This window comes from Sparus aurata, chromosome 2 (genome assembly GCF_900880675.1).
Source record: "Sparus aurata chromosome 2, fSpaAur1.1, whole genome shotgun sequence".
Lineage (NCBI taxonomy): Eukaryota > Metazoa > Chordata > Actinopteri > Spariformes > Sparidae > Sparus > Sparus aurata.
Window position 1 is genome coordinate 2,860,560 of NC_044188.1, and position 14,502 is coordinate 2,875,061.

At 42.1% G+C, this 14,502-nt stretch overlaps 2 protein-coding genes and 2 non-coding genes across 6 annotated transcripts; 3 read left to right on the forward strand and 1 right to left on the reverse strand.

Annotated features, from left to right (window-relative positions):
• Positions 1-6: 6 nt before the first annotated feature.
• aamdc (adipogenesis associated, Mth938 domain containing) lies at positions 7-4,947 on the forward strand. 3 transcript variants are annotated; one of them, XM_030405664.1, is made up of 5 exons: positions 7-29; positions 2,664-2,713; positions 3,675-3,821; positions 3,905-4,000; positions 4,331-4,947. In XM_030405664.1, exons 3-5 carry the CDS (start codon positions 3,690-3,692, stop codon positions 4,469-4,471), a joined length of 369 nt encoding a protein of 122 aa, XP_030261524.1. In that variant the 5' UTR covers positions 7-29; positions 2,664-2,713; positions 3,675-3,689; the 3' UTR covers positions 4,472-4,947. The 3 variants fall into 3 exon arrangements, with proteins under 3 accessions (XP_030261524.1, XP_030261515.1, XP_030261533.1); XM_030405655.1 differs by lacking the exon at positions 7-29 and adding an exon at positions 433-561; XM_030405673.1 differs by lacking the exons at positions 7-29; positions 2,664-2,713 and having other exon boundaries at positions 3,656-3,821.
• Positions 910-1,074, forward strand: LOC115576394 (U1 spliceosomal RNA). Its single transcript, XR_003982831.1, has one exon. It is a non-coding gene; the product is annotated as a U1 spliceosomal RNA (small nuclear RNA).
• LOC115576403 (U2 spliceosomal RNA) lies at positions 1,806-1,996 on the forward strand. Its single transcript, XR_003982834.1, has one exon. It is a non-coding gene; the product is annotated as a U2 spliceosomal RNA (small nuclear RNA).
• ints4 (integrator complex subunit 4) lies at positions 4,946-14,178 on the reverse strand. The gene is made up of 24 exons (XM_030405643.1): positions 14,038-14,178; positions 12,788-12,982; positions 12,386-12,503; positions 11,826-11,932; positions 11,605-11,719; positions 11,215-11,300; positions 11,077-11,127; positions 10,727-10,815; positions 10,261-10,381; positions 10,074-10,145; positions 9,805-9,979; positions 9,488-9,693; positions 9,140-9,282; positions 8,543-8,658; positions 8,138-8,271; positions 7,846-8,000; positions 7,615-7,708; positions 7,080-7,160; positions 6,824-6,954; positions 6,683-6,742; positions 6,222-6,381; positions 5,956-6,099; positions 5,515-5,635; positions 4,946-5,432 (listed from the first exon to the last, which is right to left on the reverse strand). The coding sequence occupies exons 1-24, from the start codon at positions 14,089-14,091 to the stop codon at positions 5,233-5,235; spliced, it is 2,928 nt and encodes a 975-aa protein (XP_030261503.1). The 5' UTR covers positions 14,092-14,178; the 3' UTR covers positions 4,946-5,232.
• Between the last annotated feature and the right edge of the window lie 324 nt (positions 14,179-14,502).

Sequence of the window (14,502 nt, forward strand, 5' to 3'; positions counted from 1 at the left end):
GTTATTTGAAAGGCTGGTTCATCAGTTCTGTGAGTTAACTTATTTACAAAATCAACTCTACAATGTTTAAGTTACGGCTTTTGTTGAGCCTTCAGCGAGATGACGTCATTACAACGCGACTGTTGGCTGCGTAGTCTTTTTTTTTTTTTTTTTTTTTAAACGGTATTTTCACAGTCTGATATATCATTAGTTTGATGACAAACACTGAGACTTTAGCGATATAAAGACGAGATAAAGAAGTGTTTCTCTCTCTTCATTCACTACCATACAAACATTTTCCAACATGACTTCGGTTCTCTGTTTGGTTTTTGTTGTACCGAGTGAACATAAAAGCAACATAGGAAGATACTTATTTTTTAGACAAATTCTAGACAACCAGAAATACATAAAATGGACGACTTTAAACTGGTAATAAACGGTTTCTTCTTTCTCGGGTGCAACATTTGACGCATGCGCAGTTCATTACTCAGTCTTCAACGCGGATATTGTAAACTTTTGAAACCTTAACCATAGATTTACATGCTTTTAACTATTTGTTAATGATCGACAGCTGTTAAAAAGGTAATAGAGATGCAAACAGTTGTGTTTTGTCTTGTTTATTGAACATTATTTAGCGTACTTTCATGTATTTATATGTGTTTTGGTGTAACTGTCACGCACGAGACAGGCAAAACTTGCAGTGCATGACGGGAGGACAGGCTAAAACGTCTTTAATGTTCAAGTTTCTCCGGCTCTTTTACACCAAACATATCCTAAAGAGGAGCAATATCCAAATGATGGGACTGTTTTGATACTTTGGGGTTTAATCACAGTCATTTCTGATCGTTTTGTTGTTTTTAATGGTGCCTCAACCGTCATGGAGCTTTCTTGCTCCCAGAATGACTATATTGTCTTTGACGCATGCAAAGCATACTTACCTGGCAGGAGTGATACTACGATCATGAAGGTAGTTCACTTAGGGCGAGGCCCAACCATTGCACTCCGGTTGGGCTGAAATCCTACGAAGTCCCCACATGTGGGACTCTCGACTGCATAATTTGTGGTAGTGGGGGGCTGCGTACGCGCTTTCCCCCGACATGATGTTAAAGAAATGAAAGAATAGAAGTGGTATGGCGGTGAAGTTGAACTGAATCTCTGTAACATTAATTACCATTAATGTTACCCGTCGTTTTAAACAGTACGTGGAGAAAACTTCTAATTAATAACTTAAACATCACAATATCATCAAAGTGAGATTGGGAAGACAATAAAGCAACATAAATCGTACAAATGAGTGAATAATGAGCTGGACATTTAATGAGGTAGTTTGTGTGTGTCCGGTGTGTTCACTGTGATGCAGACTGGGACTGAGAGGACTCATCATCCACTGTTTGTTTCATCACAACAGTATAAATATGATTACTTGTCTGACAGACTGTAGCATTTCACATCACAAGACCTAAAACAAACGTACGGTATTCTTATTTTATGCTGTTAATTTAGCAGAGTCGTGAGAATTTGTATTGACCGCCATTTAAATCAGATGGACTGTTTTCACCCTGAAGGGGGCGGGGCGTGACGCAAGGGGAAAGTACCCGGCTGGGTTGATCTCATCTATTTATGTCTTCAAAATAACTTTATTTCTAGTGTTTTTGTAACATTTCTTACATTCTTACAGGGCTCATGACTATCTTTTCGCACTTCACTTTTATTTTCCCGATTGTAACAGAATATTACTTTATTTTTTTTTATTTTATTTTTTTTGGAACCGTCAGTGAGAAGGACGGTTCGGAGAATGGGGTCTTTCCCTCTGACACATTGTCGTTATCGCTTCTCGGCCTTTTGGCTAAGATCAAGTGTAGTATCTGTTCTTATCAGTTTAATATCTGATACGTCCCCTACCCGGGGACCATATATTAAATTGATTTTTGGAACAGGGAGATGGAATAGGGGCTTGCTCCGTCCACTCCACGCATCGACCTGGTATTGCAGTACTTCCAGGAACGGTGCACCCCCCTCTCAGTGTCTAAGAATAATTTCATAAGTTATTTGTCGTTAATTCCCAACGTGAAACAAGCCTGAACCTTCATTTTGACATTGTATTTATGTGGTTATTTATTTTTTTTCCTCCCATATTTATTCTGTTCTGTCTATAAAAACAATCAGTGTAACAAAGTAGTTTATACTGATTTGTTCTGGGGAGACAAATAAATACATAAACAATAAAGAATTTATATTTTCGCTAAGAATATTATATCAGGAATGAATTTGATACGTAATCAATTATATATTATGGAGAAGCGGTGGAATTGAATACATTTACACTTCTTCTCACTCATTTCTGTCATGTAAAACATCAACTGCTTGACAATCTGTTTTGCTTTTCACTGTCTGTAAATATGATTTTAGATTTTTATTTGTTTTTGAACTTTTATTCTCGCCTGTCGTTTCTTGTTCTTTACATATTCCAAATAAACAATAAATAAATCAACAGACATATGTCACCAAAGACGAGTTCTGCATAAAAAAAGTGTGCTTTTGATTCTGTTAATGGACAAACTGAACTTCATCTTGAACTCGTATTTTTGGCGCTGTGGTTTTGAATCATATCAACACAGAGGTGTAATCTGTGGATTACTGCTGAAATTAGAGTTCATGTGTGTTGTGTTTCTCTTTAATGACAGGAGGAAGGATCATATCGGGGGTGTGTTCAGTCGGCTGACATCGTGTAAAGGTAAGCAGCAGTGCAGGCCTCCGCTCCAGGATCTCCTCTTAAAGCTTGTTGAACTGCTGACAGCGACACAGCAGCTCCTTTTCTAATCGTTTTCAACATGTTAAGATTATAAATGCAACAGTAGATTCTGACATAGACGTTATTTTATTGGTTTGGTGTCGTGTGAGTCGGTCTGTGGCGGTACAAAAATAGCTCTCAGGCAGATTCTATGAATAACAGCAGAACTGGCACTGAGGAAGGTTTCTGCAGCCGACAGAAACCAAAGTTCAGTTGTTGTGTTTAAACTATTTTACTCCTAAGGCAAAAGTTCATCCAAAAATTTAAATTCAGTCATCATCTCTTCACCTCCATGTTGATGGAAAGTCAGGGGAAGTTTTATAGTCCACAAAACATTTTTGGAGCTTCGCAGCAAAACAGTGTTGCAGTGTGAAGCTCCAGTAGGAGCTGGGAAAAAAAAACAACTAGAAAATCCTGAAAAAATGTCTCCATACAGCTCGTCCAGCATGGCCCAGAGAAATGCATCCACCATTTTACAGATGCTTCTTTTTGAATGTAAGCTTATGGGGAAAAGTAAGCAGATTTTTGGCCGTAGTGCATCATGTGATAAACAAATAGTTGGGAAAATTGGATTCAACGTCTGGAGCTCCTCCTGGGTGGAGGACATCCTGTCTGAAGTGGGTGCACGAGCCCAAGTTGAGGGTGTAAATCAAGTTTTTTCAAATAAAGTGACTTGGATTACACTGGACAAGCCATTTTGTGTTGACTTTTTTCAGTTGTTTTTGCTGTAAAGCTCCAGAAATGTTTTGTGGACTACAAACTTCACCTGTCTCCCCATCAACAAGGAGGTGAGGAGATAGTGACTGAATTTACATTTTGGGGTGAGCTGTTCCTTTAAATGTCATCATCATCACCATCACCATCACCATCATCACCATCCATCATCATCATTTTCTCCCACCAGGTCTACTCACAGAACATGTCCTCTCCAGAGATCGCCTCTCTCTCCTGGGGCCACATGAAGGTGAAGGGCTGCTCCTCCAGCTACAAGGACTGTAAAGTCTGGCCTGGAGGCAGCCGGGCCTGGGACTGGAGAGAGACCGGGACCAACGTGAGTGGAACCAGAATAGGTTCAGAACAGGACTTATAACAGTGATGACAGTCCTCACGTTATGTGTTCTCTCGCCTCCTCAGCATCATCCTGGAGTCCAGCCTGCTGATCTGGAGGAGGTTCTGAAGAAGGGGATCGACCTGCTGGTGATCGGCAGAGGAATGAGTGAAGCTCTGCAGGTAAACACATCTACAACAAATCCGGTTCACTCAGTTTAATTAAATTAGCCCACCTACTTCTTCAGGTCAGCATGAGTGTTACATGCAATACAACTATTAGAGAGCGACCACAGGACGTGATGCTGTGTTGGACTGTATCCATTAGCTTTTAGGAAATGTGCAGAAATTCAGTTGAAATTGAGACAGAGTACGACAGAAGGCTGCGTCTGTGTGCGTATCAAACAACATAAATAATAGGTTTAAATAATAGAAAAGTAATAATAGGTAGAAAAATGTGTCAGATTTCTGTGGAGTCGCGTTGTGAATCTGTGCTGTCGTCTCTTTTCTCAGGTTCCCTCCACCACCGTGGACTTTGCGAAGCAGAGAGGCGTCGACGTCAAAGTCCTGCAGACCGAGAAGGCCGTGGAGGAGTACAACAAACTGGCCAGCCAGGGCGCCAAGGTGGGCGGGGTCTTCCACTCCACCTGCTGATGGTTGATGATCGTTTCCTGCCTTGCTGCACCAACAGAGACATGCTACACTACACAGAAGACAGCCTGGAGTTCACATTCACTCACAGTCTCTGTTTTGCTCTTCTGGCTCTCAGCTTTTCTCCGCACGACTACAGATAGTTTGAAATCAGTTAGAAGTGGACCGACCTTTATAGCAACACAGGTTTGGCTGCAGAAGAGCCAGTAGAAATGTTTTAAAGTCTATAAATCAGTTAACACGAAGAGAAAAGCACTTCAGAAGGCCTGGGTAGGATGAAGATCAAATCTGTGCACTTTATGTTCTAACAATTAAATTGAGGATGAAACGTTGTGGAATCACAATCATCGCTTTTTTAATTGTCGGGTAAAAAGACTGTTGTTGATAAAAGTTAATGAATCTACAGTATATTTTTGATGACGTAAAAATGTTTTTCTGCTTGTTTTGCTCCAGAAATTAAACTTAAAGAATGAATCATTCATCACGTGTGTTCATCTTTATAAGAAACAAACATACATACAAAAATATTCTGGTACACATGAAACATCATGAGAAAGAACAAAACTCTTGTACTTCTTACAAATTAACTTAATTATTATTATGCAAACGTGTTTGAAAGAGAAAGCAAATTGTATAAGTACTGACACATCTAACACTGATGATGATGATGAGAGCGGTCGACCTCGTTCAGTCGTGACTGAGGAAAGAAAAACAAGCGGAGAAAGTTTGTATGTGAAGCAGAAAAGAGTCCGTCTGTCCGTTGGTTAGCGTCGGGCAGGTTTAGGCATGATGAAGACTTTGACCGACTTGCTGAAGGGGATGGTTCCCTCTACGGCTGCCTCTGGCGGCGGGAGGCTGTCGATGCTGTCGCTCCATCCCAGCTTGGAGGAAGAAGAGGAGGAGGAGAGGGAGGTGGAGGAGGAGCTGTAGGCCAGCAGGAGGCGCACCTCAATCTGAGACGGCTCTGAAGGAGGAGACGAGAAAACGGTGAAGTCAAAGAAACTAAATGACACTGAATACAATGAAGCAGTGTGTGTTTTACTGACCTGTCCATGCGGTGTGTGAGAGGTAAACCTGTGTGATGAGTCTGTGTCGGTCAGGTCCGGGCTTTCTGAAGTCTGCAGGTTTAGGATGGATCACGTGACTCTGGCCATCTGGATACAGAACCTGCAGAGACCACAGGAAGCAGCGGGCGTTCATACTCTAATGAGGAGTTAATGAATGTTTAATGAACGGACACATAGCTGTTAACAAGTGTGCTGCAAAAATTAGAGTCTGGTTAGTGAGGTTTAGTGGTGAGACTGTGAGTTCAGGGTTTTCCAGAGGAGACTGCTTCAACAAAACTCATCTTTGGCTATCGAAAATATTTTGACAGGTTCCTAAATTCGTTGTTCAGGTGTTGTTTCAGTAAACACAGTTGGTGTTTGTGTGAAAGGGGTTGACTGTCTTGAAACTGAGGTTGTCATTCAGTTTTACATCAAACCGACCTGGACTTTCACAGTGTTCTGAGGATCCTGGACGTGCTCCAGTGTTGCATCAATGTCGAGCGCCACCACCAGGCCAGATGTGAACCTCAGCGGGTTGTCAGACTCCCCGGTCGGCTCTATGATGGTTGCCGTCGCCCGATGGATCTGTGAACCGGCAGGGAAACAAAAAAAGTAGTCTGTTTACCACCCGGCTCATCGCTGCTGCTGGGTATACACACACATTCCTCAGTTTTTCTGCAGATTTCCTTCATGATCTGAGCGACTACCTGTTCAGGGAGTCTGAGCTGCAGCAGGCCGCTCTGCCTCAGCGTCGTCTGGAGGATCTTAACCAGCTCCACTGGTTTACAGGAAGACAGACGGGGCATCAGCTCCAAAAGCTTGTCCACGAAACTGTCCTGGAGGTGGGGCAGCTCTGTCAGGAACAACCTGAGGGGGCAGAAAACAGGACAGAAGGAGAGTGTTTTTATTTCTGTTATGAAGGCAGCAAATGGAAACAGAAGCCAACAAAGACACCTGGAGTGTTCTGGGGATTTTCCCTCAGTGCCACCAAAATCTATAATAGTTGCATCGCTAATTGAAAGGTGCTTTACAAATAAACTCGCCTTGTGAGTATTAAGCAGATGAGTCATGTTCTGTTTATATAAAATAGTCGTGGCCTCATTTGACCCACAAATGAAAGCTTGATTGTCCAAACAGTTTTTTGAAAACACATTTTGAAAGATCTTACCTCTGAAAAGACTCGATGTCCTGCAGAAACTTCTCACAGCTGCTGATGAGAGGATCCAACCTGAAGAGAAGAGATGAACATCAGCATACAGATGTCGTCCGCATGAAGGCTTAAGTGTATGAGAGGTGTGTGTATACTGACCCTTGCCTGGTGCGAGCAGTCAGGATGAGCTGCAGAGCTTTGGCCTGGAGGCGAACATGATGTATGGTGGCCACCTGCCTGCTGTCCAGACCGCTGTACAGAAACTCCAGCTTGTAGGTTTCCTCTAAGATCTGCAAACAACAACAACACACAGCTCAACACACAAGCATCACCTGAAAAGATCTCACAGGTGTGGTGATACCAAAGTGTGTGTGTGTGTGTGTGTGTGTGTGTGTGTGTGTGTGTGTGTGCTGACCTGCTGAGCGGCTGCTGTGGCCGTGACGTTTTGTTTGAGGCAGAGAGGGACGGCCATGTTCCACAGCTTCTCCTGCAGAGCCTGAAGAGACATGGCCAAGGTAAAACATCAACGTCCGTACTGTAAAAACATTCTGTAAAGGGACAATTCACCCCAAAATCAACTGAACTACAGCCGCCAACCATACCGCCCTCTTCCTACATGAAACCTGAACGTAACTACTCATGGGAAAAAGCAGAGGAAGACAGCATTCAGATCCAAAAACATGGGGGGCAGCACATCGCTAGAGTAAGCGGCAACTGCTGCTCTGTGCCAGCAATCATTGTCAGGTTTTCTAATGTATTTTCAAATCTCCAAAACTCTGCAACTCAACAATCCAGATGGATTAATAACACCAAAGGTAAGAGCTAGTTTTGATGTTGAGGGGGAACTGTCCCTTTAAACACAAACTACAAGAAATAACAAAAAGCTCCCCACATAAAATATTAGTCAAAGCATAATAAACAAAATCACACACACACACACACACTCGTACCTTCATGAGCAGCAGCTGGCAGCGCAGGTACGTCGCACAGAAATCAGCAGCGCCAGCAAGTTCAGTTTGCAGCTCGCCGAGCCGCCGCAGGTCTCTGACAGACAGAAAGGAGGAAAAATACATGAACACACTCCTCCACATCCATCAATTAAAAACAACTTCCTCCACCTCTGAAGTCAGTCAGAACATCAGGACACCAACACGAAGGCCACAGTCAATATGTCTCATTACCGTATTGTGAAGTCCAGAAGGTCTTGGGCTCCGGGTGCCTCCAGGTTCTGGATGGTACTGACTCTGATCAGACTCTGTTGGAGGAACAGCTGAGCTGATTCTACAGAACCAGAACCGCAACGCGAGTCCACCACATCCAGACCGCTGCCAGGCAACTAAAAGACAGGAGAACCGTTAGAGTGACTGACTGTCTTTAAACAGTGAAGTATAGTTTTGTTCATCGTGTTGGACATTGACTGCAGTAATATGACTGTTGGTCTCATTCTGAGTTCTACAGTATTTCAGGTCTCACTCTCAGAGGTGGTACGAGGTGTGACAGACTGTCCCTCAGGTAGGCGTAGTGTCTGAAGGTGTGGTCGGAGAACAGCGCCGGCATGGTGGGACACGACTTGGCAGCGTTAAACACCAACACCAGAACGGCGATGTCTGAGATCAACAACCGGAGTCAAGAAAGATAAATATAAAGTTCACAGTTCCAGAGCAGCAGACGACAAACAGACCTGTGACTGTCTGATATTAATGGTAACGAGCAGCCTGTGAACACACTGTGTGGAAGCTGCATGCATTTTAACATTTTAACACACTGTCAGCGGCTGAAGATTCAGATTTGAGAAGTGAACTGGGCAGAATGAAGTAGATGTGGCTCGTCTACATTAACACAGGTGTGTTTTGAAGTCTTCAGGTGTGTGAAGGATACAGGCCGGATCGTCCATGTCGGGCTCCGGTGTGTCGAAGTACGGGTGTGTGCTGAGCAATTCAGGAACCAGCGGCAACACCAGCGTTGGGTGACGGGAACCCAGAAACTTCAGACACCTGAGAGGGAGAGAAGAAGATAAAGATCATCAATTACAATGTTTCTGTAAGGATAAAACACAGGACAGGACAACACATTCAGGACTGTCATCATCTCTGAGTGTCTGATGTCACTCTCACTGAACACTTCAATTAGCATGTCTTAATATTCTATTCCTGGATGCAGGATTACACAAAAACTACAGAACTGAACAGATTTCCTTGGATGGATGACGAATCTCGGCCCAGAACAGACCCAATTGACTTTTAGTGCTTATCCAGATAAATAAAAGACCGATCCGCGAGTTATTTCTCACTTTCTTTAAAATTGTGAGATCAGATGTTTTTTATCACCTATGTTCCGTCCTTGAGGCACCCCAGGTTTCGCTGCATTCACTTTGGGAACCCTAAACTCAAGTTCTACTCCTCTACATGAAGCAGCCAAAAGGTCCTTTCTCAGAAAATCATTTCACACACACACAAGAGCGAGAGAGAGTCTTACTTCCAGACAGAGTTGCGATCGGTCGGATATTTGTTGAGGTTCTTCAGCAGCTCCAGCAGAGCCAGCTGGATGCACTCTTTAGTGGAGACGTTGGTGTAACAGATTAACTCATGGAGAGCTTCTCTGATGTCACGAGACGAGTCCTAGAGATCAACAGTGACTTTATTACAGCATATAGAGAGACCTTAGTTTTCAAACATGTTGATATTATATTATATATATTGACAAACTAACAAGAAAATATATGCCGAGCATCTTGTTATTGAAAGGGTGCTGGTTTGGTTCCCTAGTGTCGCTTTGGACTAAAGCGCCTGCTAAATGTAAATGTAAATGTAAAAGTAAACACACCTCTAACACAGCCAGCACCGTGTCCAGCTGGTCCTCTCTGAGCGTTATATGTGTGGAGATTTCTCTCAGCACGTGGATGGACTCCAGCCTCACTTCCTCGATCTCGTCGTTGAACATGTCGACCAGGAAGTCCAAACACTTTTCAGCGAAGCTCGCAGACGACCGAGCGAGCTTGCAGAGCGCCTCCACTGCCGCAATACGGACCTCTGAAATAACATTAAAAAGACTCAAATAAGAGAGCATGAAATCATAAAATGGACTCGTGAAGAAGGGAGATGTGAGAAAATTGCATAATTTGGGCACCGTGTTTCACGTACCAAACATCTCGTCCTCCAGGCCGTGAACGAAGGCACCGCAGGCCCCTGAGGCGATCAGGTTCACAGTGTTCGAGTCAAGTTTCTCTTTTGGGGCGTCGTCAGCCCACTTCCTGCCAGAGGAGAACTCTCCGGAAGCAAAGAGGTCTTTGGCACGTTCGTGAGCCGTACGCTTCCTCTGGACACAGAGAAGAAGAAGAGGAAAAGACGGTGAGACGGTTCTTTTAAAATAAAAACAGCAGATATCTTTTGAAAGAACTTCAATCACTCACCCTGAGATCAGACATCAGCTTCTTATCCAGAGTCTGTTCCAGAAAGTGAGGACTGACCTGCAGCATCGAACCCTGAGAACATTCAACAAGTTTCACTTTTGAATGTTCTCACATTTACAGAACATTTGTGACACTTATAAACTATGTAAAGGGATGGAAATAACTGTGTGCTGTTCTGTTCCCTCACCAGTGTTTTGGCGGCCTGCACCCGGACCATCCAGGAGCCATCGCTGACCATGTGACTGATCTTCCCAAATACGTCATCAACCAGCCGGATCTCCTCATTGGAGGACGGGATGGGAACAATGCTGAGTGGACGCACAGAACAGGGTTAGCTGAGGCCACTGAAGCAGTCAGTAAAGAGTTCATGGGAATGTAAACTGGGAAGTACCATTTGTTTTTCTTTGCAGCCTTCAAGCAACAAATTAACTTGATATATTATCCAGACAATAAACTGGAGCATCAGTTTCACACAGTTTTAAGATTTTGTATTTTATTTGTAGCCTTCATTAGGACACAACAGCTATCGTAATCCAGCTATGAGAACTTTTCCCTTCTTCACAATGAAAAGGCGGTACTGTCAACACAGAGAGGGGAGCTAATGCTACAGCTACACTGACACAAAGTCACTCTGACTATCAGCGTCTTCTCACCTTTCTGGGTACAGCTGGCTGAGCACCCAAACCATCTGCACCGCCGCAGAACGGACCTGCTCATAATCATCTGTCAGAAGCCTGCAGGCCTAAAAACACACAGACACACATGTTTACACGTCTACATCCGCTGTAGATGAGACCAGGGAATGATTCATATTATTAACAGTTCTCTGAATACATAAAACACTTTTCACTTTTAGCTTTACTTTTTTATTATCCTCCCACAGGGACATTTGTCTTGACAGAGCTTTATCACTGACCTTCACAACAACCACAGTAAAACTCAACAGAACTTCAGGATTTTCAATGTTTTGACAGGTTTCAGTAAAGACAAAAGTTTCTGTTACCTGCTCATAAATGATCTCATGAATCTTCATTCCTCTCTCATGCAACTGCAGCTGGAAACAGAACACAAATTACATGAGTGTTGTGCTGGTTAGTTTGTGATATTTTAACAATGAGTGCCGGTGTTAGTGGTGTCCTACCATGGCTTTGAGGGCTGCAGTGCGGACTCTGGGGTCCTGGTCTCCAAAGTAGTCGCTGATTATACTCTGGACATCCCTCACTGCTCCTGTAGAGACACACAGTCATCACCATTGAATGTGAATTTTCAAGAACTGATTTCAAATACTTGTGTAAAAGCGGACATTTTAAAGCTCGTAAATTTCCATGAAAACTGAAAATATTTACAATCAAAAACTGGTCTTCTAAAATACATGTTCTTAAAAATCTTTTATTTTAAATAAATATTCTACTCCATACATTTTAAGGCATTGAGGACACATGATACAGTTTCAGAGCATGCACACATTGTACACTTATATAAGGAAAGTCAGAGTCACAGTTCGGCTAAGTAAATATACTGAGGCACAAACCCAACGATGTGCCCAGACCCTCGCTGTCTTTGGTCAGAGGAGAGTCCACCATGCCGAGACATCCTAGAAGCTGCAGACACTTGTTCCTCACCCCGAAATACATGTCAGACAAGTGCTAAGAGGATGAAACAGACAAATAACATAGAAGAGTTTTGTTGCTTTGGCTGGAGGTAATGTTGAATCTGCACAGAACACTTGATAATGTAAAAAGTGTTTGTCACCTTGCAGGCCACCTCGATGAGCCTCTGTCTGACTGCAGGACTCTCAGGTAGTTGTGTTCCGATGACCAGCAGAGTGTCCAGCAGCTGAGCGAGGACCTGATGGGACTCTGCAGACACAAAGAGAAACAGAACAGAGCAAACAGACACTTCGTTTTACTTTTATACAATTCAATGTCATGTTAAAGTTTAATGAGGTGTTTAAGAAACTTGTGATCCATTTAAGAAAAGCATTTCCAAATATATTTTCATATAATCTTCAATCAGAAAACTAAAAGAGACAGCTTGTCATTTAAGCTTTTCTCAGCCTGACAACTCTCATAAAGTTTCCTTATTCCAAACTAAAAAGTCTCAAATTTTCACATTATAAGATAAAACTCTGCTCAGCGCATACAGACGATAATAAGTGAGGCATTATTAATAACAAACACAGTGTCGGCAGGGCTCAGTGAAGAACAGGAATATCACTGTTATATCAAAAAAATCAAATAACAAAGTTGTTCTAATGTGTAGCAGTTTAGTTCAAAGAATATCAAAGCTTATGATGTGTGAATGTGTCTTACTCTCATTGTTGAGTGCGCTGATGGCATCGTCTACGATACAGTCGGGGCTGAAGCCCTGTGTTTTGGACAGCAGACCCAGCAGAGAGGCGATCTTCAGTCTCACAGAGTTATCTGTCTCCTGGGAGAGTAAAACACCGTCAGCTGTAGCATCATGTGTTCATTTCTTTACACATTAGCTTAGGCTCCACCACATAAACACAACTTTAAGACACTGTAAAACGTTTTTACAGCTGCTGATTATCTTTATCTCTTTAATACAAAATTCAACTTCAATAAAAAGGCACCACAGGCCGTGTAGGAGCAGAGCAGAGCTATTTCATTACGAGATTCCAGAGATTAAAGTTCTTCATAAAGTCAGAGATTATTCACACATGTTCCTGGTTATGACCCACAGTTCTTCACCTTGTAGTAGTGCTCCAACAGGATCCTGACCACTCCCTCCACGCTCTCCGTCTCCACAGGTTTGCGCGCAAACTGCAGCAGGTACTGCAGAGCATCAGTAGAGTTGGTGGCCTTACAGAGGTCGATGTGCAGCGCCGCAGACTTACTGGGTTTGGACAGACGCAGCTTCTTGGCTGGAGCTTCTTCATGAGGGATCTGTAAGCATGTAATAGCTTTAACTTAAAAATCATTTCTACATTTTCCATCACTGCTCATGGTGTGAAATCTCTCCGTTTATGTCAGACAAAACCTTAAACTTTACTTGTTCATACAGCATTTCTGTCGCATGTAAAGATTCTACACAGAAGATAATGCTCATCTAAAAAGTAGTCACTATTCTCTGTTGTTTAACTTTATGAATTTGACTCTAACTGCTTTGTTCACATGTACCATCTGCGCTTTCTTGTTTCAAGTTTTCCCTGGTATTGGATATCAAACAGGAAAAGTCAACACTTATGACATATCCAAAATCTAGGATGATTTATTTATGTATTATTCATTAATACATAGTGCTAAGGCAGCCCTTAATAACATGGTGTAATAATGACAAACTCATAATTAGACATTTGTAGGTTCAATCATTTAAAACAGTTTCCCTAAATCATCCTTGAATAACAGCACCAACCAAAGAAAGCCCTCTTCCTTCATGAAACCTGAACATAATAGTATAACACTTTAATAGTATTGACATGTAATATACTGACATAACTCTAATAAACACAGTAACGTTGTGTTAGGTGTTGCTATATAATAGATGCTATTAGATGCAGTCAGTTGTTGAATATATTTATATCTATATATTTATAAAGAGAGAAAACAGCAGCAGTCTGCAGCAGCTGTCAATATAACCTGTGTAACAAAAATACATAACCAGCCAGAAAAAAACGTTACAAGCCACTTTTATACTCAATATGTAAAGTTAGCTATGTCATCTGTTAGCTCACATTTAATAAAAGTTAGCTAAAAAGGTTGTTCAGGTTAATTTAGTCACACAAACAACAGCCTTAAGTCTGACTTAGATTATAACTGTCAAACAGCAGCTTTTATTGTGTTTACAGACTGTGATCGTGACTGTTAGCGGCTGTTTGTTGTTGGTTTACGCTAGTTAGCCACTTAGCATTAGCTAACATGCTAGTTAGCTGTCAGGCAGAATTATCGGCTCTCGTCTCGTTTGCGGAGTTTACAGCGATAAAAAGGTTTAATGAGCTCACCTGCACGACTTTAGAAAACTCCTCATAAACTCGCTTTTTCAGATGTGCTGCCATGTTCGGAGAAAGGAGCTTAGCTTAGCTTTCTCACTCAGCAGCTACACGGTGTGTCCTTTCACACGTCCCGTAGCGACGGCGAGAAAAATAAAACGCGTTTTGTAAATACCGTTACTTTTGATTGACTGACGTTTACATAATTTATCAGCATAATTAAAGATAAACAAACATATTTTATTTAGAGGGTTGTACATAAGTTAACTTTAGGTGGATTGAATAATATTTTTTCTTCATTTTGTGGATTTTGTCACTGAAATCAGTCAAAAAGAGGAAATTACAGCAACTTATTATTCTTTCCATGCACAAAAAGGCATGTCAGTATTAAAAATTGGCTATTTTTTGTGTTGGAGTGCATATAGGGATTTGTTTAATAATTTATAATTATTTTCCCGATTAATTGATTAGTTGTTT

Excerpts from the sequence above, each read along its gene's own strand:
- aamdc (XM_030405664.1), top strand. The coding sequence starts at position 3,690 with ATGTCCTCTCCAGAGATCGCCTCTCTCTCCTGGGGCCACATGAAGGTG. Across the intron at positions 3,822-3,904 it reads GGAGAGAGACCGGGACCAAC|CATCATCCTGGAGTCCAGCC; the intron begins GTGAGTGGAACC and ends TCGCCTCCTCAG. Across the intron at positions 4,001-4,330 it reads GAATGAGTGAAGCTCTGCAG|GTTCCCTCCACCACCGTGGA; the intron begins GTAAACACATCT and ends CTCTTTTCTCAG.
- ints4 (XM_030405643.1), bottom strand. The coding sequence starts at position 14,091 with ATGGCAGCACATCTGAAAAAGCGAGTTTATGAGGAGTTTTCTAAAGTC. Across the intron at positions 9,980-10,073 it reads AGCTGATGTCTGATCTCAGG|AGGAAGCGTACGGCTCACGA; the intron begins GTGAGTGATTGA and ends CTCTGTGTCCAG. Across the intron at positions 7,161-7,614 it reads GCCAGCTGCTGCTCATGAAG|GCTCTGCAGGAGAAGCTGTG; the intron begins GTACGAGTGTGT and ends ATGTCTCTTCAG.